Raw genomic sequence first — 24227 nt, forward strand, 5'->3', positions numbered from 1 at the left:
TACTGTTTAAAACATGCAGTTTATTGCTCCAGGGTAATTGCTGCATCAAGCTCATCTCCCTGAATTTAGTACATTCACTAGATTTTCATTCCAAGTAGAAAAAAAAAATGTGAAATACAGTCACCTGCATTACAGATATTTAATAAAACATTTTATTATTTTATTCATCCACTTGATAAAATAAATAGCATTTTGCAACTGAGAAGAAACCTGAGTGGAAGACCTAAATAAATATACAATGTCAAGTTTCAAAGCAGAAATATCTCCAATATATTTTGAATACATGTTCCATCAAAAGCTTTAATACAGTGTAAATTCATCACACATATACACTGCTTTGTGGTTAATTCTGCTGATTTGGCAGAATTTCTCTGTACAATCATCTTAATGCAGTATTATGTATTTGAGATAAAAATAGACAGTCTAGAGACCATTTATTATTGCATTCTGGTTTTGTTTAAAGAGCTTAAAAAAACAAGCAGATTTGATTACCCTTAAAAATATGAGATGTTGCACCTAACTTTGACAGCTAGCTCCAGACTTCCAATTAATGATTAAAACATTCCAAAAACACACACTTTACCAGCCCTTTGTGTTTTTATCACAGAAAAGGTGATCTGATATATATAGAAAGCAATCAGGTACTTAATGGTCAGGACAAGCTGTAAACTGAAGCAAAAATGACCCAGACCTATACAAAGTCCCACTAAAACAAGAAAGTACATAAGTTATAATGTAAAAATCTCCAAATGGAAAAATAATATGTGCATCCCCAAATTAAATAAGACCCCTTTCTATATAAAGGAATTATATATTTTCTTTTAACATGAAACATGTAACAGTATATGTGTCATACTGTTTGCATAGATCCAAGTCTAATTAATGCATGCATATTAAAATAAATAATGTTTTGCAAGATTCTGGACGTCATCTGATGTGAATTGTGCACTTTCCACTTTTGAGAGATGATCAAACAGCTGCTTTACTTGTTCCCTTTCAGTTTTGCCCAATTGCAATGACACCATCTACAAATAAAAAGTGTATCAGTTATGTTTAGAAATGTATACATAGTTAACATGCATTTGAAAATGTAGAGATTAGGTAGAGATTTCAATCCAGTAAGATTTCAACTTCTACAAGTAGAGATTCCAATTAGAGCCTTGATTAGTACAAAACTCCAGAGGTGATCTCAACTGGCAATTTCAAACCCTACCTGTAGAGAGGAGTAAAGAGTTTGTACTAGTACAAACTTAAATCATGTCAAGAATTATGGCTCTATTGAAAAAAGTAAAACAAAAAAATGCTTACCTTAAACCTTTCTGCTTCATGCAGATAGACTAGATGACGGTACACCAGTTTAGGGTCCTTTTGAAGGAGATGGCTGTCCAGTGCCTGAATGATTATGGTAAAGTTGTCTACCTCTAATTTATTGCTCATCAGTGATGGTAGGTTCTCTGGTTCCACGCTGCAGAGAAGTTTTGCACAAGCGGCAACGTCCTCCTTAGATTTCACTGCATTTAAGGCTTGTCCAAACTCATAAGCATCTGTGAGCTGTAAAGGGAACATGTTTTCAGAACCACAGTGGTTAATTTCATTATCTCCTTCTGTGCCAACATGATGGTTGAACTCTTTTCCATCATTTCTGTCTCGTGCATTTTCTGTTTCCTCTTCATCACTGTCACTGACCTTCAAAGTAAGGAAAGGGTGTAATTTAGTCTACACCAGGGCAAGAACAAATTATGACCACCCACCTTTTTTTTTTTTTTTTTACTTGACAAACTGAAAAATAAATGCATTATTAAAAGATGTCCCACTTCTGCACACGCAGCACATTATAAAACTGTCCCATATTAAAAGCATAGCAAAGTGCAATAAAGCATGGAAAGCAAGGTTACAAACGAGAGGAGGCCATTCGGCCCACCTTGCTTGTTTGGTTGTTAGTAGCTTATTGATCCCAGAATCTCATCAAGCAGCTTCTTGAAGGATCCCAGGGTGTCAGCTTCAACAACATTACTTGGGAGTTGGTTCCAGACTCACACAATTCTCTGTGTAAAAAAGTGGCTCCTATTTGGTAAAAGGAAAGCACTGTAAAAGAATAGTGCGGTATGGCAAAGCATATTACTGTATTAATAAACATGGCAAACTATGGTAAATGCAGAGTATAACCATGGGAAAAGCATTGTAAAACAGCAAAAATATAGTGCAAAAATACAGTGGTAAACTTTCATAACCCAAGTAAACATGATTTAAAAATGCTTTATCACATTTTCTGCGCTTACATTTTATTGAAGTGTCTGCTTCATGACAATAATCTCCATTGCTGGATGGAGCTGGAACATTTTTCTCCTCTCACCAGAAAACGCCTCAAAGTGAATTAAAGTTTGCTTTACTGGGTTCTTCAATGTAATCGCACCAGAGTTCGTTTGCTTTCACAATCCAATTTTTGCAAGTGAACCTGATCGTCAGGATATGTACTCGTGACCACAACGTATATACTGTATATAATAAACATGGAAGATTGCTTCTGTGTCAGGCTCGCTGTACTAGCTATGTTTATTCACCATCTGCTATTGGTAGAATGGCAGCACGAAAATCGGGTTAGAAATACACCAATGTTTTCATGCTAAATTATGTGCAAGGAGGAGACATTCTTAAAGGTGACATATGAGGAGGAATACTTTATCTTTGAATTTCTGTTGGCTGTTGCATTGCCACTGACATCAGTCCGACATGGGTAAATTGTTAGCAGTCTCTACTAATTCCTGTTTCAATCAGGCTTTCTGGTCTCAATAGGATCAAACTGTAATGATACATTACCGCTTGGCAAATAACATTTTGTCAATGAGGAGCCGTTTCAGACTGGTCTCCGTGTTGCATGGTCAGGAAGAAACAAACTGATCTCTTACCCAGAGATCATTGATGTAATCCTTTTCGACGCCAAAGCCCATGTCACTTCCTCCATAAAAGCCCACGTCATAATCGTTGTCCAAATTTTTGTTTTACCCCTATATTAACCATACTTTACCCCGTGGGTTTTGATGGATCCTGAAGATGGTTTCCTTCCAAGACTGCAACAGAACTTGATGCAGGACGAGATCCAGTTTAAATTTGTCTGTTTTGAGACAGTTTTGCCCTAGTGTTGTGATCCCTCTGAGATCACAGTCACGAGAAATGCAGTAGACATTTTTCTTACCTGTAGCCAGGGTCCAAGCTGTGGTAACCTAAATTGTTGAATACAGAGCAGATCGCTGCTCCACTGTAGTTGCAGGGCACCACTTCTGCTGGATTTCAGAAATCCAAAACCTCGGCCCAGTGAGGAGCTAAGAACAAGACTGGCTTCCTCTCAATTTACTATCCAAATATTGTTGGCCTGTTGTCAGGGACGAATATGCCAGTCGACAAAGAAATGGATTGGATTGTGTGCATGGCTGCTTCCCGCTGAAAACTGGAGCAATTAAAATGGTACTAGTGTTCTTCTGTTGTGCGAAAAAAAGGGCTATTCTTGTAAACTAGTAGATGAATACGCCCTGTAGCACATCTGGTGGATCTGTTACTCGTCGGGTACCCTCTGTGCAGAGTAGATCCGGGATGCTATTGGTAAGTCCAGCAAGTAGGCTGTGTTGATTGAAGTATGCCCTTGTCGGGATGATTTTAGTGAAGGTGTGTGTTCTATCTCCCAAAGGCTTAATGCTGAGGGAAACTGGGAAGATAGTTAAAAGAATAAAAGGAGACCCCCGTATGCATGTCACCTGTAGTTTTGCTTCTTTTACCAAGGAGATTACTGCTGCAATAACTGTGCTGTTGGCCTGGCCCCTATCTAGAAAAGACTTGATAGCTGATGGTTTGTGACCATTCTCTCGTGTGAAATACACTCTAAGATACACTCTTCCTGCAATTGTATATAATTGGGTTCCCAGAAATGCCAAGAGAGGTGATATTTCCCTGTAGTCCAATAAGCCTCTGTCCTGGAAAAAAAAGGTTACTGTGCTCCAGGGTGTACTTTTTTTTGAGAGAGAGAGATATTGCTCTCAAAAGATGTCTAATGATGTATGCCTATACCTTGTGAATGTTACTTCATCTATACTTGGTGAATACTTTAGCTATAGAGATCCCCAAGAAAAAAAACAAAAAACATTGAGCTGGTATTAGCAGGTCCTGATGGAGAACAGAGTTCTTACTGCAGTCCTTATGTACGTAGAGATAGAAGTGGCTCTCCTATAGATCTATTGGAAACTCCCAGTCTCCTGGGAGGACTGTCTTGATGATGGTGGCGGCGGAGGTGCCTTCCTGAATTTTCCCCAAACAAATGTAGCGTTCAGACCCCAACTTTTTTTTTTTTTTTATTACAACAGATACCTGGAATGGTCCCCTTCTGAAAGAATGAGAGCATGGATTTAATCTTTTGTAAAACTCTCTAGCATAACCAGTTCTCAGTGTGTGGATATATATGTTGCTGGTGTTAAACTGTTCTCAATGTTGTTGGCTATTTATTCTGTGGGGTAGCCAGGTCAATTTACGTTCCAGGATCGTAGGGAGTGAATGTATATTTTGCCCACTTGCCAGAAAATGGGGTAAAGGTAGGAATATCAAGACTTAAAACTTGCCACTTTCCTTATTATGGCCATAGAAAGATCAGCATCCCTGGCCCCGCTGGAAGTGGGCTTACCTTTCCAAAGGGTACTGGAATCTCTGATATCTGAAAGGCAACTGCTTGTTAAGAATCCCCCACTGAGGAATGTGCCTCTCACAGCTGTTGAGCAGGATAGATTGCCTGTCTCACCTCCTTCATATGGAACAGGGGATCCTTCAGACCACTGCCAAGAGGGAATCCCTTTGAGAGGGGCAAATTCCAGCAGTTTGATTTGTGCATCTGCTGTTAGTGTGAATGTCTTCATCTGATAACATCTCCTACCGTGATGACCTTCGTCAAAGCCGTGACGTTAGTGTCAAATGCATAGCATGTAGCCTCTAGGTAAAATACTAGTATATACAATATAAAATGGCTAGTATATACTAGTTGGTGCAGATGTCTGCCTGACTGCAGACATCCTTCCCCCCCAAGCTTGTGTTGATATTAGGCGACCTACCTTATAGTTATTAACATACCTGTTGCATGTGGAGATGGTGTAATCCTTCTCCAGATAGGTGTCAATCCACCCTCAGGTGGTGTAGCCAGAAAGAGCTTCAGTTTTGGCTGTTAACAAGTAGAATGTACCCCTTAAGATCTTAAGGAAAACATCCTCATTAGATCTGAAGTTGAGAGGATGAAATCCCCCTTAAAACAGAATCAGTATACCCGTATGCAATTATTCACCAATAATTATTATTATTTCATCTGGCAGATGCCTTATACAAAGTAACTACAGGAGTTACAGGGTAGGTTTGGCTATTGAAGTTAAGAGAGGATGAAATCCCCCAGGATAAGCATCGGTACATATACGGCCTCGTCAGGGCAGGAGTCAGTGATGTCATCCAGACTGGCTGCTGCAGCCAGAGAGTACAGCTGATCGCTTGTTATTGTGTTTGTTGCGGTACCATCGTCGCCAAGAGAAGCATACTAAAACCACTCTCGCAGGGAAAAATGGTGGCGGACTTGTCAGAGCACTGGAATAGCCAGTACAAAAACTAGTTTGCCATCTTGTCTTGTGCAGTTCTGATCCCAGCATCTTGTGTTTAAGGAGGATGACTGGCTTTGTCGGGTCGTAGCTAGAACATCGGAGCCTTTGTCTTCTGTGCTGGCGATCTCGATATCTAACACACTTAAACATAGATGCCTGCTACAAATGAGCAGGATACCACACATAAACATAAAAGAAGCATAACTAACTGAAAGCTAGAAGGGCACACACACACACACACACACACACACATATATATATTATATATATATATATATATATATAATGTGTACAGTGGTTTGCAGAAGTATTCACCAATAATGTCACATTTTGTTCAATTACAAATAATGTATGCACAGTTTTTCAAACAAACTTATTTTTATTTATGAGAAGGAGGTTAAATGTCAGCAAAACTTGCAAAGAATATGTACAAAATTAAATTTACTGGTTGCATAAGTATTCAGCCCCTTAAGTTAGTACTTGGTAGAAGCACCTTTTGCAGCAAATACTGCTATGAGTCTTTTTGGATAGGTCTCTACTACCTTTGCACAGTAGGATGGTGACATTTTTGCCCATTCTTCACGGGAAAAATGCTCCAGTTCTGATAAGTTTGTTGGGGATCGTTGATGGACTGCAATCTTCAAGTCTCGCCATAAATTTTCAATTGGATTCAAGTCAGGACTTTGACTGGGCCACTCAAGAACATTAATTCTCTTCTTGTTCAACCATTCCAGTGTGGCTTTGGCTTTGTGCTTCAGGTCATTGTCCTGCTGAAATGTGAATTCCCTCCCCAGTTTCAGAGTCTTGGCTGACTCAAACAGGTTTTCCTCAAGGATTCGCCTGTACTTTGCACCATCCATTCTCCTCTCTGTCCTGACAAGCTTCCCAATCCCTGCTGAAGAGAAGCATCCCCATAACATGATGCTGCCACCACCATGCTTGACATTTGGGATGGTGTTGACTGGGTGATGTGCACTGTTGGGCTTGTGCCAGACATATCACTTGGGGCAGCAGTGTGGAGTAGTGGTTAGGGCTTTGGACTCTTGACCAGAGGGTCATGGGTTCAATCCTAGGTGGGGGACACTGCAGCTGTATCCTTGAGCAAGGTACTTCACCTAGATTTTCCAGTAAAAACCCAAGTGTATAAATGGGTAATTGTATGTACAAATAATGTGATATCTTGTAACAATTGTAAGTTGCCCTGGATAAGGGCGTCTGCTAAGAAATAAATAATAATTTAGACCGAAAAGTTCAATTTTTGTCTCATCTGACCACAAAACCTTTTTCCACATGTCTGCAGTATCATCTACATGCTTTTTCACAAACTCCATACATGCTTTAAGATTAGGCTTTTGGAATAATGGCTTCTTTCTTGCCACCTGTCCATACAGGCCAGCTTTGTTTAGGGACTGGCTTATTGTTGATGTGTGAACAGTGACTCCCATCTCAGACACAGAACTTTGCAGATCTCTCAAGGTCATTGTTGGCTTCAGAGTGACATCCAGAACCAGTTTGCTGCTTGCCCGGCTACTCAGTTTGGGAGGGCGACCTGATCTGGGTAGTATGATGCATCTTCCACTTCTTAATGATGGACTTCATCGTACCCTTCTCCTGCTCTGTGCCTCTCTACTACTTTATACCTGACTTGTTTTGAAAGCTCGTTGGTCTTCATGGTTGCGTTGTTGATCACTATGTGAGTTGCAGCTTGAAAGTCTTTATATACCTGAGGGAAATTATCTACAAGTTAAATCACTTTGAGTACACACAGGCTGAAACCATTTCACTAATTTTGTGACCTTTCAAACAAATCATTTGCACCTGAGCTGATTTAGGGCTGCAGTAGCAAAGGGGTTGAATCCTTATGCAACTGAGATTAATCTGTTTTTCTTTGTAAATCTTACTTATTTATATTCTATATGCATTTTTAACTTTATCAACGTGGAGTAGTTTGTGTAGATTCTACATGTAAAGTCTAATTTGAAAGCGACGTGGAGTACGCTCGGGTGCCAACAAAATGTGAAAACTGAGGGGTGAATACTTCTGCAAACCACTGTGCATATGTATGTATATATATATATATATATATATATATATATATATATATATATATATATATATATATATATATATATATAAAAACATTTTGATAAAACAATAAACGAAAATGAAAACGTAAACCCCTACACTTTCTCTGTACCCAAACAAATGCAGGAGAAATTTGGACAATGATTGGTTATGACATGGGCTTTTATGGAGGAAGTGACATGGGCTTTGGCGCCGAAAAGGATTACATCAATGATCTCTGGGTATGAGATCGGTTTCTTTCCTCCTGACCAAGCAACATGGAGACCAGGAGTTCACTCTGTGTGGAGTTCATCAGTCGAGGTAAGAAATAGTATTTTTTAAATGTATTACACCATTTTAAATGTTATGTTTTATTGTTCTCTGAGACTACACGTCTCTGATGTACATTGTATTAACTTATTATTGTGGTAACATGTGAATTTATTATAGATCTGTAACTTCAAACACACATATTAACATATTCAGTAAAACTAAAAGAAACTAAATAAAGTTTAACATACGTTTAGATAAAACTTAAGTATTACTGTTTTGGTTCCCTGGAAGCTCCTATGTGTATTTCCTGTTATATTCACGCATTACAATTTAATTTCTATGACAAGATGCAACAGAAACACAATGATTCTTGGTTGTTCTTTGGATGGGCTGGTGTGACAGTTCTTTCCCAGGGTCGGGAAGTCGGCCAATCTGGATGAAGGCGAGACTCTGTTGCAAGAACGCATTGACCTGGAAGGGAAACGACGTGGCAGCCGCAGATTGGAGAGGCGGTTGCACTCGTTTACCAAGGGGTCATATGTGACGGCATAAAAGGGGACGGAGAATCGCAATCTGTTCCTTCGCTTTGGTTTATGTAAATAAACTGAGAAAAACTGTGAGAGACCCCATTCCTAATCACCATGAGTGTTTTGTTTGTTTTGTCTTGTAATTGTCTTGTCTTGTCTTGCACGTTACCAGACAGCTAACACAGTTCCGGAGCTGTTGCCGAGGGCCAGCACTAAGCCGGAACGGTACTTCACCAACAGTTACTAAATAACCTGTATCACCCACCACAAACACTACTGCACACACCCAGGACTGGTGACTGTGTATGTATTATTGTGGGTCAGATATTGTTTTTATTAGTTGGGACTGCAATCCCATTATTGTTTACCCCGTGCAGTACACATTGTTGTGTATTGCTGGGGGATTATTGTTTAGGTCACCAGACCTGGAATAAAAATAAAGTTCACTGTTCCAAACTGGATTACAAGACTGTCTGTTTAATTACCGCACTGCATCACTCCTGCACCTGTTCCCACTCAGCCAATTTGTCACACGTGGTGTCAGCCCACAGGATCATGGACCGCAACACACTGGCAGAGCTGCTGGAGGCGCTGGACAGCAGACGGAAAGAGGGAGGAGCGCTACAATGCGCTCATTGAACAGGTAGGGCTGGCGTTTTCCACAGCACCAGCCCCTACAGGAACACCAGCAATGTCGGCACCGAAGGCTCGGGAGATGAAGATGTCGGCAGAGGATGACCCAGAGGCGTACCTGGTCGCGTCTGAGAGGCTGGCCACCACTGCGTCATGGCCGCGCGAGTTCTGGGCAAGCCAGCTGGGACCCTGCCTGATCAAGGAGGCTCAGGCGGCCTACCACGCTATGAGCGACCACAACGCCGCCAGTTAGACCTCGTCAAGCTGGCCATCCTCCATCGCCTCAACATTATGGCACAGACTCTACGGGTATGGTTCAGGGAGTACCAAAGATCCCCGGCGACACACCCCAGGGTGGTTGCGGAGCGGTTGTGTGACCACACGGTACACTGGCTGACTCCAGAGAAGAAAACCAACTTGCAAATGGGGGAAGCAGTGGTTGTGGGGCAATTCTACCATGTGGTTGGCGCTGATAACCAAGCCTGGATACGGTGCCACAACCCCCACACCCTGGAAGACACCGTGAAACTGGCCGAGGATTATGAGGACTCCCAAGTCTCCTCCCAGACCAGGATACTGTCGGTTCCCACCCTTCGGAGCAGCTGAGCCCCTCCTCTCTCTCCTCCGCCACCACCACCACCACCACCATCAGCCCCGGGACCCAGACCTCCGAGACCGCCTCCGAGGTGCTGCCCTTGCCCTGTTGCCATAACAGCAACGGGACAGATATTTAACCAATGCCCCCTCTGTCCCCCCAACTTGTTTTAGGTGCAACCAACAGAGACATCTGGCCAGGTCATGCCCTGCTGCCATGGAGTGTGACGTGGCCGTGTGTAAATTGGGCACCTGAGATAGGTAAGCGCAGGGAAAATGGTCGGGAGGGGCCTTGTATAATTGATGTGGTTTTAGGCAATGTGAAAACCCATGCATTAGTGGACACAGGATGTGAGCAAAGCTTGATTAGAACAGCTCTCTTGGGCGGTGTGTCGTGGTGGCCACGAGGTCAGGTGGCCATCTCCTGTATCCATGGAGACACGGTGGCATAAAATGTCGCCTGGTAGTAGAGGTGGCGGAAAGGTTGCCACATCCAGTTATTCTGGGCCGAGACCAAAATTCAAAGAATGAATGCAAATAATGGCACTCAGCCGCACACGTAAACGTGGCAGAAAAAAAGAAAAAGGAACAAATTGGTGATGTGTTTCCTTTTCAAGCCAAAATGTTTTCTCCTATTTTCCGTCCTGGAAAAACAAATAAAGAGAGAAGGACTGCAAAATGGGACGGAGCATCACTGAGACAAGGCTGGGGTCTGGTGGGAGAGCACTCGGATGGTAACAAACGCCAGTCAAAGGGAGTTGGAACGTAGTGTGACTGAGAGGGCGAGGTTACTGGGCCATACAGGGCAGATGCTACTCCAACCCCTCTCAATATACTGGACATGTGGTACTCAAACACAGACATAGTGTGGGGCCAACATAATGACCCGTCACTAGTGCACGCTTGGGGGCAGGTCCGGTCTATTGAAGGTAAGAATGTTGATGGCGCTTGGGCACTAGCATATCCACACTTCAATATCAAGGGGCAATTACTGTATAGGGTAAATCTAGCCGCGGGCACAGGACAGCCTGTAACACAATTATTGGTTCCCCCGTCTTGTCGGACCGAGGTCATGAGGCAACCCCTTTTGCGGGGCACCTCGGAGCTGACAAGACAAGGGAGCTGACATTGGCGCGATTCTTTTGGCTAGGTCTTCATACTGATGTGTCAAAATATGTAGCCACATGCCCAGACTGCCAGCGAGTAGCGCCAGGTCGAGTGCGCCCTGCCCCTTTGGTTCCACTGCCGATTATTTCCACTCTTTTTGAATGCATTGCAATGGACATAGTGGGCCCTTTGCTACCTTCTGACTCAGGGTATATGCATATATTAGTGGTGGTAGATTATGCAACGCGATAGCCGGTAGCAGTTCCATTGAGGTCACTAGTGCCGCTGCAATAGCCACAGAGTTGGTGCAGATTATGTCTGGAGTAGGGATCCCCAAGGAGATTTTGACTGATCATGGAACCAACTTTTTGTCTAACACGTTACAGCAGGTATATAAAATATAAATACGTCCCATCAGGACATTTGTTTATCATCCACAGACGGACGGTTTGGTGGAACGATTTAATCAGACCTTGAAGCAGATGCTGAGATGTTTTGTAACTCAAGAGCAAAAACATTGGGCATCGCTTCTTCCCTACCTCCTTTTTGCAGTGAGAGAGGAACAGTGGCGCACCTCACGGTTTGAGAACCCCTGGTTTATACTGATAGCAATATTCAGTTATATCTTTTTAGCAGTATGTAACTACAAAAACATAATCCTTCAATAACTAAAAATGATTGTCTTCTACCGAAACAAGATTAGTCTATAGTATTGAGTTTATTTCGCTCGTACAAAAGTCTGCAGTTTTCATTGGAAAAGAAAACATCTAAGGCAATATATGGGGCATTTTTGACATACTGTACTGCAATAAATTTGAACACAATTTTATTTCAGAAATGGACACAGTGCTTTCTTGCAAAGAAAAATGTGCTCACCATTGTCCACTAGGTGGCTCTGTGTTTTTTTTTTTTTTAATTTATTCTAAAACTGTAATTGTTTTCATGAAACAAGCTTACTGTGCAGCAAGGGAACAGATGTTTAGCACCATGGCCTGACAACCAAAAATACATCCGGTCATGTGACATGATAAAAATCAATGTTGCCTTAGTGTACTTTAAACAAATGGCTGGTTTCACAGACCCTGATTAGTACTAGTCCTGGACTACCCAATGTTAATTTAGGTAAGGTAAAACAAGATGAGTGCTAATCTGGGTCTGTGAAACCAGCCAATAATACTGTATTCTTAATTATACTGCCTCCTTTACAATCTGTTACAAAAACACAAATGATTTACATATTTATGTACACGTTCCTTGCCTTATTTGATCCACTATATGTTGCTCTCAGTTACTATATAAACAAACCAAGATCCCTGTAATGAGGTTGGAAGTATCAATTAATAAAACTGTTGTCAAGCCTGACGGCCATTGGTACAGTGACTAATAATAAAGTCCTCTACGAAAGACTAAGCTTAATTTCTATTCACTCATGAACCTCATTAAAAAGCATTCTACACTGTGATGAGTTGCAACTAATTTAAATGTGATGTGTGATAAGTAGGTGAAGTTGTGATAAGTGTGTTCCCCACTTTTTTTTTTTTTATCCTAGGATACAGCCAGACATTTATAAATGAGCTTGTTAAATGAATAATACATTGCTAATGGTACCCAGAGATAGATAGGCATAATAAAACTAGCTGTTTTCCTTTATCGTTGTTTGGATAAAGATTATACCTCTTGGATCTGGATGGTCTCCCTCTGCTTCTCCTGGCTATCGGGAGCAACACTCTGCTTGCTCAATAGTTCAGCTGCCTCCTGCAGTTCCTTCTCTGCCTCAGCAACCTTCGGGTCCAATCTTAGGACTTCTTTCAAGTCATCCATGCAGTAAGCATAGTTCTAGAATAAAAGATATCATGAAAAACTAATTATGATCCAAAGGTCCTGCATATACAGTATACATATTCACACTTAAATTGTGTCACATAAAAAAAAGAACAAAAAACTGTCAAAACATGCAGGGTAAAAACAATTAAAATAAGATAGAAATAATCATGTTTGCTGCTTCAACAATAAAATGGTTTTTGTTCTTTTGTATTTTCTGTTTTGGGAAGTTGGGTAAATAGGTTGCTGTACAGTTACTATTGAAACTGATGGTTACTTTTTGTATTTTACAGAACAGAAACATTTCTACTCTCCTAACGGAAGGGAACCTGGGCAGAGAGAGAAAAACGACACAGTATATGTGGTTTATGATATTTGTTGAATGCAATTTTAAAAGGGATTTATTACGTGTGGTTTCTTAAAGAAATCCCGATTTTAATGTGGACTTTGTGACATGAATTATATAAATAGTATAATATCAGAGGATAATTACCTGCAACCCTTTGTGAGCCATGGCTCTTCTATAAAATGCTTTCATATTGGAAGGTTCTAACTGCAGTGCAGAATCACAGTCCTGTTTGGCCTCTTCATATTGATTCAGTTTTAAGTTACATAGGGCTCTAAAAACAGAACAAACAGATCATAACCTTCCTCTCTTCTTTAGCCATTTTGGTGACAGTTTGTTCTTCTGTTTTTTGGTTTCTAAAATGATAACTTTAATGCTAATGATGACTCAGTACATACCAAGTCAGTTCTAGGCCTTAATTTCAACTGTACATCTAGGGTTAATTACACTGTTTTTGCCCCTAAAGCACTACGAACTAATGCACGCATGGTTGTGGCTGTAGGTCGAAATAATCAAGTTATAAGGTCGTTGTACGTCATGGCCGGAGCAGGGGAGAAGGGAAGGAAATGCAAGCCAGCTGACCACACGCATTTCTGTGTGTTCCGCTTTCACATTTTTTAAATGGTCAGTTTGAGAAATAAACTTTGTTCAACAGCTGGCCTTGCTTTAGTGCAAAGCTCAGGCTACATACTGTTTTACATAATGGTAACATTGCTCTTAAATTACTGTGGCGGATTCTTTGGCTGACGAGATACAGTGCCTATAGAAAGTCTACACCCCATTTCAAAATTTTCACCTTTTGTTGCCTTATAGCCTGGAATTAAAATGCATTAAAATATTTTTTTTTGTTTTCATTGATCTACACTTCCTACCCCACAACTTCCAAGTGAAAAAAATATTCTAGAAATTTGTAGAAAATTAATTAAAAATAAAAACTGAAATAGCTTGGTTGAATAAGTGTCCACCCCCCTTGTAATAGCAATACTAAATTAGCTCAGGTGTAACCAATCGCCTTCAAAATCACACACCAAGTTAAGTGGCCTCCACCGGTGTTAAATTGTAGTGATTCACATGATTTCAGGATAAATTCAGCAGTTCCTGTAGGTTTCCTCTGCTGGGTAGTGCATTTCAAAGCAAAGACTCAACCATGAGCACCAAAGCTTTCAAAAGAACTCCAGGACAAAGTTGAAAGGCACAGATCAGGGGATGGGTATAAAAAAATATCAAAGGCCTTGAATATCCCTTGGAGCACGGTCAAGACGATTATTAAGAAGTGGAAGGTGTATGGCACCACCAAGACCCTACCTAGATCAGACCGTCCCTCCAAACTGGATGACCGAGCAAGAAGGAGACTGATCAGAGAGGCTACCAAGAAGTCAATGGCAACTTTGTAAGAACTACAGACTTTTATGGCCAAGACTGGTCAAAGTGTGCATGTGACAACAATATCCCAAGCACTCCACAAATCTGGCCTGTATTTTACTCAAGAAAGACCACCTTGAATCCTGTTTGAAGTATACAAAAAAACACTCAGGAGATTCTGTAGCCATGTGGCAAAAAGTTTTGTGGGCTGACAAAACTAAAATTGAACTTTTTGGCCTAAATTCAAAGCGTTATGTTTGGCACAAACCCAACATAGCGCATCACCCAAAAAACACCATCCCTACTGTGAAGCATGGTGGTGGCAGCATCATGTTATGGGGATGTTTCTCATCGGCAGGGACTGGGGCACTTGTCAGGATAGAAGGGAAAATGAATGGAGCAAAGTACAGAGAAGTCCTTGAGGAAAACCTGCTGCCCTCTGCAAGAAAGCTGAAACTGGGATGGAAGTTCACCTTTCAGCATGACAACGACCCAAAGCACACAGCCAAAGCTACACTGGAGTGGCTAAGGAACAAAAAGGTAAATGTCCTTGAGTGGCCCAGTCCGAGCCCCGACCTAAATCCAATCGAAAATTTGTGGCATTACTTGAAGATTGCTGTCCATCAACGCTCCCCAAGGAACTTGACAGAGCTTGAACAAAATATTGGCACATCTAGGTGTGCAAAGTTGGTACAGACTTATCCCAACAGACTCACACCTGCAACACGTTAGTGTCAAAACGCGTTGTTTGTTTTACAACTATGTACTTTTTTAAAATCAATAAAGAGATTTTGATGAAGAATATAAATGAGCAGGAGAAGTATTTAAAGCTCTTTGAAGCAAAATGATGAATTTTGTTTGGTAAGCCATTTAAATATAGTTTGGCAGAAAGAAATTTGAATGCTTGCATTGCTGTAGAGACTCTACTTTAATTGTGTGTGTGTGTGTGTATATATATATTTATACCGATTATATATATCTCAGACCGAGGTCACATTCGTAAATACTGACACTTGCTTTCAAAGGGAGATGCAGAATTTCTGTGCCTAACCCCTGAAAAAGTCCAAATGTTTTTTTTGTTGTTGTTCTTGCATTTCTAACCATTTTAAATCGGAGCTCTGCATTATAATTTCTCTGTGCTTCAGTGGTACAAACAGATTGATACACGATGGTGCGATTGACAGAGCTTTGTGTTTTGAGGAATCATATTGTCATAAAGAACTGTCGCATACCAGTAAAGTACCAGGTTGAAAACCACTGGTCTAGCCGGTCAAGTCGAGTAGCTCCGCTACAACAGGTTGCGTGGAGACGTTTGATTTTATCAAAAAGGGATTCGAACCATTACAAATGTAATATATACTCACACATACTAACACAGTATAGAGATATTTGAACAGAAAGAAATTCTGAGGAACATAACTGTTGGTGCCTGTTAGTAACATACAATTTAAAGTACATGCATCAGTGAGAATGTCAAAGCTTTCAGGAAAATAGCAGACCATTTATTCATTCTATATATGACTGAAAGTACTGCTCAAGTTACAAATAGTCCCTGTTCATTCTGTACCTTAAATGTTTAACTTTTTTTTTTCTTGTAGTTCAAAACAAACAAAAAAAACACTTGCATATACTGACCTGTTTGTGTAAATTGCACATTCGCTTGACTTTAACTTCAAGCATTCAGTGTACTTTCCATGGGCATCTTTATACTGGCCCCTCTTCACAAAATCATTTCCTTCTTGTTTACAGGACAGGAAGAGAGCTTCTGTTTTTTTACCTTTAATAAAACCAGGGAAAAAAATATGCATTCATCTTTAACTGTCAAACTACTACATTGATCCATCGCAGAGTTAGTTGTTAGTTGTTTAAATATCCACTGTTGTTTAAACTACTGTACTTCTGTGAGCACCAGTCTCACATCCTCACACGGCCTGTTATACACTAGCAGCCTACGTTAGCAGCATACACAAGCAGCTTCAATTCAGATTCAAAACGACCCCACTTTAAATTATTTCTCTAAAGCAGTTCTCAAAACTGGGGTTCGGTATCTCCCGGGGGATCACAGAAAAACTTTAGGGGGTTTGGAGGGGGGGGGGGATAGCAAAACAACCAAGCACAAGCAGAACAACACAGTTGTTAATAATAATTATTATTATTATTATATATCTGCTCAGTCAATTGCAGTGCATATGCAGTGAGTTATGTTATGAAAGTGATTAGGAATAGGACCATGTTAATGTTAATCTACATAGACTTTAATCTATAGAATATTTTAATACAGGTGTATATTGTGGGGGGGGGGGGGGGGGTTGCAGACCCGAGACACTTCAAAGGGGATCCAGGTTAGAGAAAGTGATCTAAAGTGAAATATAATTAAATATATAATTATTAGACACTTTTTTAATAAGATAGCATGGAAGGTTTGAATCACCTTAAGCCTTTATGAATGAAATGCATGTCTGATACTCGAGTCTGTAGTCTCTTAATAAATATAACTATTTAGAACATGTATTTGTTAACATGTACAACTATTAATGTATTTATATGTAACCCCACCCCCAACTTTAAATGAGCTAAAAGAAACATCCGGCTGATTTCATTACTCAAGTCTTCTGTCTGTCCAAGGAAAGCTAGAGTACAGAGTGTGCTCCCATGTGATAAGCACAAGGTTGCTGAAAGACCATTTCACAGATGGTTAACTTTTGTAATATTGCAAGTCTCAGCTTTTCTTTTGTTTGGATATCTCAAACTTTACAGGTGCTACAAAATATTAACTAATAGTGATTTAAAGGGAAAGTGCAGATGGGAGAATCAGAGATGATATAAAACGGAGCAGATAGAGAAACATGAGTAATGTAAATAATATTACTTAATTACTTATGCCTGCACAGTTAAAAGAACCAACAACTTAATGGTAAATTAAACTGCATCAGTGTCACATAATCACAAATACCTATGTTTAAATTCATGTGGTTAATATACACCAGTGATCCACACTAAAACATTATGGGGAGCTACATATGTAACTACAGAATTGTGGGCCGTGCAGAAAAGTACTATAACCCTTTTAATCCTCAGACCTTTAAAATAACACAATTTCACTGTTAAAAAAAGCACAGTATTAACTAGGAGCAAGACACATAAGTATCCAGTTAACACATTGCTGCAGGACCAAGCAATATAAGCATCCACCAAACACAGTTTTAAGATTGTTGAGAGGGAAGTAAGAGTAATTCAAGTATCAGAAAAAAGACAATATATTCTGTTTTTCTCTCAAATTCAAGGTATTCATTGGTTAACAGAAAAATAACTTTATATAGCAGCAGGCTAGGGAAAAAATGGCAGCAGTCCAGCCAGTATTACAGAAAGACCTGGTTATTTACTGTAGTTTCCCTTAGAGTGAGAAGTCAGCAATCATGCTCTCTTGAAGATATAATCAATAGAATTGCTAGTGTGTGTTCACTACGAACTGCCAACACAGTGTTTTTACAAATGACCAAGTTAAAAAATAATCGCTGCATGTCTTAAGGTCTCCACACACCAGACGCAATGCGATTTTTTTATTGGCGACGAAACACTTTTGCAGAGACTTGACCACACACACCAGAAGCGACACAGAGGCCACGCGACAGGTTTGAAAACTGCCAGATCTATACAATTGTTCAAAATTGCTATTGACAAAACTGTGATCAAGACTGGTACATATTCGTCAACATGATGTGGAAATTATGTGTCTACTCTGACGGTATTTCAACAAATATGGCAATAAATCACACACCAGGCTTATCCAGTTCCTTCGAAATGGACTCCCATATATTATCTTTCAAATCTGTATCTTTATAATTGTGATGCCCTTTGCATCACAATTATAATTAATGTGATTAACATCTATTAGATCAGTGCAGATTGGTGGAGCTAGGATGTTCACATTCACAGTGTGACCTATGGAAGGTCATTCAAACGTATTGTGCTGAAGACCTCTTCCAGGTGGTAAACTTTACACAAGCAGCTCACTTGTAGAAATATGATACTAGATTAGTTGCCCGCTAGATCCCCAGATTTAATACTTGATAGACAGACTTGTCTTGGTCCCAACCATACCACTGTAATCTCACACACATATTTTTTATTATTTTTAAACATATTTAAAAACTAAAAAGATGCATTGTGCTAAATATACTGTACTACATGATATGTGTGCTACCTGTGTCCTGCACAGGTTTAGAGCCACCAGATTCTTTAGCCTTTTGCTGTGTTTGTTCACAGTTTGCAGAGGTCCCTTCCCATCTGTTTTGCTGAGCAGATAGTGGGACTGCTGGGATCTCAGGAAGTTTCTCTCGCCAGCTAAGGCCATCCTGGTCTCTCAACAGTCTTGTAATCCTAAATTAAAAAAAATAAGTGTTTTTTTTTTTTTCTTTAATCATAAATAAAATTGTTAATTGTACTCTTAGACAAAGTTACAGGATGCCACAACTGGAATTTTTTGCCTGCCTGACAGTACTGTAGATTACAAGTCAATGCTTTTTTCGGGGGGATTAATTCAATTTATGTTTTATTATAAGTGTGAGCAAAAGAAAATTGTTCTACTAATTTTTTTTTGGTTTTTAAACAAATACAAATCTGCTATATGTCATATAATTAAGTTCACTCTGAATGATTTTCTAATATGTTAAGAAATTTAAGTGTACAGTATAAACAAAGGGAAATAAGCTAATTGAAAAGCTTTGAAAAGCTGTCACATGATTTAATTTATAGCACAGTCATTCACATCTCCAGTCAATAGTCTTACAATAAATTACTTAGTCGAACTAGATTTCACTTACTTACACAACAACATTTCAAACAGCTAAACAACTACTATTCAAATGACATATTAAAACAAAGAAAACTAAAATGTGAATTTTATGTGCCTTAAGAAGTGATCACAAAGACTGTATTGCTTAAACATAAGCAACATTATCACTGGTCCCTTTGTTATGTTGAATATCTTTTCGCTCTTCATGTATCTTTAGAAAGGTTAAATTGCTGCTTCCTTGTACCTTTCAGTGCTGACGGTCAGCTGCATGGTCTGGTCTCATTCCCATGGTGTAAATCCAACACGGGGTGATCTGCATACCCTCAATTAAATTAAGAAACCAGCAAAGAACAAAAAGATATGGCGCAAAATAATGAGAGAACCAGTGATATTTAATATGGGTAGATATTGCTACTTTGATTTCATGTTGGCAATGTAGTTAATTGAGAAGCAGCTAAAGGTCATATGTTTACCTGTTGACGCTGTCATTGGCAGACTGTACCCCACTGTCAATCTGAAGAACAGTCTTATAATCCACATAGGCTTGCCGGTAACGCTCTAGTGACTCATAAGCCATTGCTCTCCGAAGGAGAGGCTTGACAGAGAAAGGCTGAAGCTCCAAGGCTCTGTTAAAAATAGATGAATTAAGGGATCAGGCAAAAAGTTAACAGAAGGAGGACTGGATTTATGCAGTGGTATGAACAGTCAATTGCTCTGTATTAATATCAGTTAACGGGTGTTAATTAACAATTGTGCTGTATTTTTCCATGTTTAGCTCCATCATTTTTTTTAAACTGACTGAAAGGAAAACAAACAAACAGCACTTGTTCAGGTTACAGAGGTTATGACAAGAAAAGCTATAATTTAATAATATAATAAGGTCAGATCAGAATATATTACACTGCTAATATGTTTTAATTAATTCAAAATAGTTAACCAAGTGGGTTTTTACTGCACTGGGGTATGACAGAAGGAAGTTCCTGTTTGCTTTTCTCATTTTCATGTCCCACTCAAATTCATAAAGTATGTATCTGCACCTAAACAAAACGAGGCGCATTACTGTATACTAAAACGAAACGCTTTTTGTCAGTCACACTCATATCATAGAGGTCATCATCACACAAACTAAAATGACAAACAACCATCTGTCTTTAACGTTCTACCGATAAGAGTAGAAACACATGCTTGATTCTTACAGGAACCGGAACACAGGAATCTTGATTACCACTGCACTTTTACATTACAACATACACTTTGGCATAGTAGTCAGCAGGTTCTGTTTCTGTGATTGTCAGTGCCACATTAAAAGAGGTAACTTGTACAAACAAAAATAGCTAAACATCACCTCCAAAACTGAAACTACTCAGGAGAAATAGCAGTATCAAAGGTATTGGAAAATTGTAACAACCATAAAGATAACTATCAACTGGTTAATTGTCAACCTCTACATTCTTGAAGTTTTCCACACATTGTGTTTTACTGTATTGAAACTAAGTATGAAACTAATAAACAATAATTTTCATTCAATTATTCAAAAACCAAAAAGTCACATGGGCACAATAAGGCAGCCATCTCAGAGATTTTGCCCAAGGAGTTCTGGCATTGGCTGCGGATTTACAATTACAATTATGCTCCCTTAAGAATGCTTAATAAAGTATGCTACAAATTACAAATAAGTCATGGTATAATTAATTTAAGGGATAGACTGCAAGTTAAATTATAGAGGACAGTTCTTTAACATAACATCTTGAATCTAGATTAGAAATCTGAAATTATTTCATATTTTGAGGGACAATGGTTAAAAATAAATGCAAATAGTTAAATTATGCTGTTTTTAGGTTCTTAATAGAGGTACAGCTGGTTAAATAAAATTTGTATTCCTACCTTGGGGTTCCACTTAAATCTTTGTTATTCTACTTATTTGAAAAAAATGTTAATTTGTTTATTTATATTCAGATATAATTAAACCAGGATTGGCCAACCTAGATTCAACATTCTAGTTCTACCCAATATGACTTGCTCTGTACCTTCTGTTCAGGTGTCTCTTACTGTATAAAATATGTCATCTCATGCATGGCAAAGCTGACCAGTTCTGGCTGCTCAAGCTTTATGAAATGTAGTCGGTTATATTTACACCACCCTTCCTTCCTTAATACTGTCATATGGACATACATCAAAAATCACAGTGAATAGAAGAGCTTTTGTTCAATGTTCACAAAATAAAAAATATCAAACTGCAAGTGCCTCACCTGGTAGAGTCCTGGATACAATCACTACAATTACCATCCTTTAGGAAGCATGCTGCTCGGTTTGAAAACAAAATGCTGAGATCTCCAGGACTGTCTATCTCTGGAAAATACAAAAAAAATATTGTTGTTTATAAATTATGCAGAAACATAGTACTTTGAGGTTTACGGTGGAAATGATGTCTTTATTCTCTCCTGTTGCATAAATGTGATCAGCTCACAGCATATACAAAAATGCTCCCTCTTTTTATTCTTGTTGATACTTCTTGAGATTTTCAAAGCTTTGGTTTTAAGACATTTAAAAGAAAGCGCTGGCGGTCCAGATGCCACAATGTAGCTTTTCACTGCATTTGCTATGTAACTGAATTACGTCTGTTTGAAGGAAATGCATCTTAAATTTTTGCTCCCTTGCTCTGGGCCATGCTTTGCCTAGATCTCCCTAATTACAAAAGAAACACATTCTCGAAGTATCCAGGTACAGCACTGCTGATTTTATCATTCCTTCTATGATGTGAAAAAATTAATTCCTTTCTTTTTCATTAAATCATTTTAGGGTTTAGAATAGGGTTGTAATATGATTATTCTGCTAATGTCAATACTTGAACTATACACACAGTTTGGTTGGTTGATTATCACATGTAAATGACTCACTGAGCAGTGATCTTCTAACTATGCCTGAAAGAACATACCCTGATTGTTTAGTAGTATTTACTATTTAGTACTATTACCAGAATACAACTAAAAAGACAAAAAATGTCATTATCAAAATGACAAAACATTCCCTACTCGATTGCTATTTATCATCTTTCTGTTGGAAGGGATTATAACAACGTATAGTACAGTGACATAGGAAGCTATCACTTTACACTTTGACCCCAAATAACTGAAACAACAGAAGGAAAACATGGGGTTTCAACTTGATAAAATACACAGACAATTTACCATACACCTCACTTGAGAATTCTAATTAAGCTGGTTTGTGGGTGATCTGCAAAATTAGGGAATTGGTACACAAAAATATTTCGTATCAACAGTTGCCCAGCTGGTTAATTAAAACCCAGCAAGGATTCACACATTCATATTTTAATTGTAAGCAACACACAACTGACTGCAGAATTCTAGAGAGAAGGGGATAAAACTCAGTTTCTTTTCTCCCTCAAACTGGCATAACTAGCTCTTAAACCAGTATTATAATCTCTTGAATCATCTGAGAAAATATGCTAGCTCTTGAACCAGCATTAATCTCTTGAATCAAATGAGAAAATACACAATCCTCTCACCACTTTAAAATAAGGGCTTGCCACTGATTACATTTTTTAAGCAGACACAGTTTATATAAAAATACATTTTGTTTGAAGGTTTCAGAAAAAACTAAGTTTTAACGTATCCTATTACAGAAACCACATTTAAAACTACGTAATACATACAAACAGAATTTAAATCTTACCGGCCTCTGTGAAGTCATTGATGGCTTGTGTGTACTTAAGCAGTGCTTCAGAAAACTGTCCGCTCTTGAAAAGCTCATTGCCTTGACTTTTCAGCCTGGCAATAGCAGGAGGCAGCGCTCCTGAGTCTACCGGCACATCAGGCCTGCTGCTGTCAGTACCGGATGAACTGGGTCTTGTCTGATCACCTGCATAGCTCCCATTCCTCTGGAATTCATTGACCTGCCCCTGATCTTTAGCCAGGTTTGCACCCTGATAACTGCCTTTTTCCGAGCTCCCTCTCTTTGTCTGGGCCTTCTTGGCTGTGGATGGAGGTTTATCTTCAGTTTGTGGTCCACCATCTCCTCTGCCAGGAAACTTTTTCTGTGCATTCCCCATTTCACCCTTCTCAGTAGCAATCTCCCCACCACAAGCAGGCAAGATTCTGCAAGGAAATAGCACAAGAACACACCCACACAGTCGCAGTCAGTGATTACATCAGCCGGTGGGACAGCCTACTGCAGCACTACATAGAGGGGTGTAAGGAAGTGGTACTTAAACAATAAAATGTCAGATAGTGGTCCTTTTGTTACATTTTTTTAAATTAATCATTTGAAAATTTGTGAACTCAAATTAAGACACTGCTCTGCTTGAGCCTCATGCATTGTTTGATCCCAACAATAAAAAGCTTCCTTTTCATAGCAGATTAATAGATTTGAAGATCCTGAATGAACTGGTTGCTGCAGCAATAAGCCTGTGTAACCCTTTCAGTGCTGTAACATATCATGCATGTTCCTCTTGTTTTTATGGTCCACATTGGAGATGTTGAACTTTTTTTTTTTTAATAGGATTGTCTGAGTAGTGTAAACTGTTTTCTTATAGGTCAGTACAGAAAATTACAAAACAACTCATAACATAAGTAAAGCTATTGTAAAGCTAGCTGACCATTCTTATTCTAATTATTACATGTGGTTAATATTATATTACATTGTTATATTTGTAAGCATGTAGAAAATGTCTGTATGCAGAGGTTATATGTAAATTACTGAAAATTGGTGACTCGGGTAATAATAATAATAATAATAATAATAATAATAATAATAATAATAATAATAATAATAATAATAATAATAATAACTTTAATTTGATATAGCCTTAGGAGACCTGCCAATATTGTGCCCATGCATTACAGTCCCAAATAATTCCACTAATTTAATGTGTGTTTTGCAAAGCTACTGTATTTTATAATAACATTTTGTACATCTGTATACCTCAAATATGATCTCAAAGATACATTAAAGGGATTTATATTTAAGAATGTTATGCTCACTAAAAAGATAATACAGTGCTGTTGGCTAAATGCAAAAGAGCAGTAGTAAAATCTGCATTCAAACCCAAAGTGGTTTTGATGCATTTT

General features: G+C 39.0%; 1 protein-coding gene across 2 annotated transcripts; it reads right to left on the reverse strand.

Moving 5' to 3' along the window:
• Nucleotides 1–23334, reverse strand: spag1a (sperm associated antigen 1a). Of its 2 annotated transcripts, none has more exons than XM_034000654.3 (9): nt 22834–23334; nt 21390–21489; nt 19614–19766; nt 18550–18725; nt 15981–16122; nt 13131–13257; nt 12491–12652; nt 1309–1551; nt 1–1025 (listed from the first exon to the last, which is right to left on the reverse strand). In XM_034000654.3, the coding sequence occupies exons 1-9, from the start codon at nt 23207–23209 to the stop codon at nt 894–896; spliced, it is 1611 nt and encodes a 536-aa protein (XP_033856545.2). In that variant the 5' UTR covers nt 23210–23334; the 3' UTR covers nt 1–893. The 2 variants fall into 2 exon arrangements, with proteins under 2 accessions (XP_033856545.2, XP_033856544.2); XM_034000653.3 differs by having other exon boundaries at nt 1309–1686.
• Between the last annotated feature and the right edge of the window lie 893 nt (nt 23335–24227).

This window comes from Acipenser ruthenus, chromosome 4 (assembly GCF_902713425.1).
Source record: "Acipenser ruthenus chromosome 4, fAciRut3.2 maternal haplotype, whole genome shotgun sequence".
Classification (NCBI taxonomy): Eukaryota; Metazoa; Chordata; class Actinopteri; order Acipenseriformes; family Acipenseridae; genus Acipenser; species Acipenser ruthenus.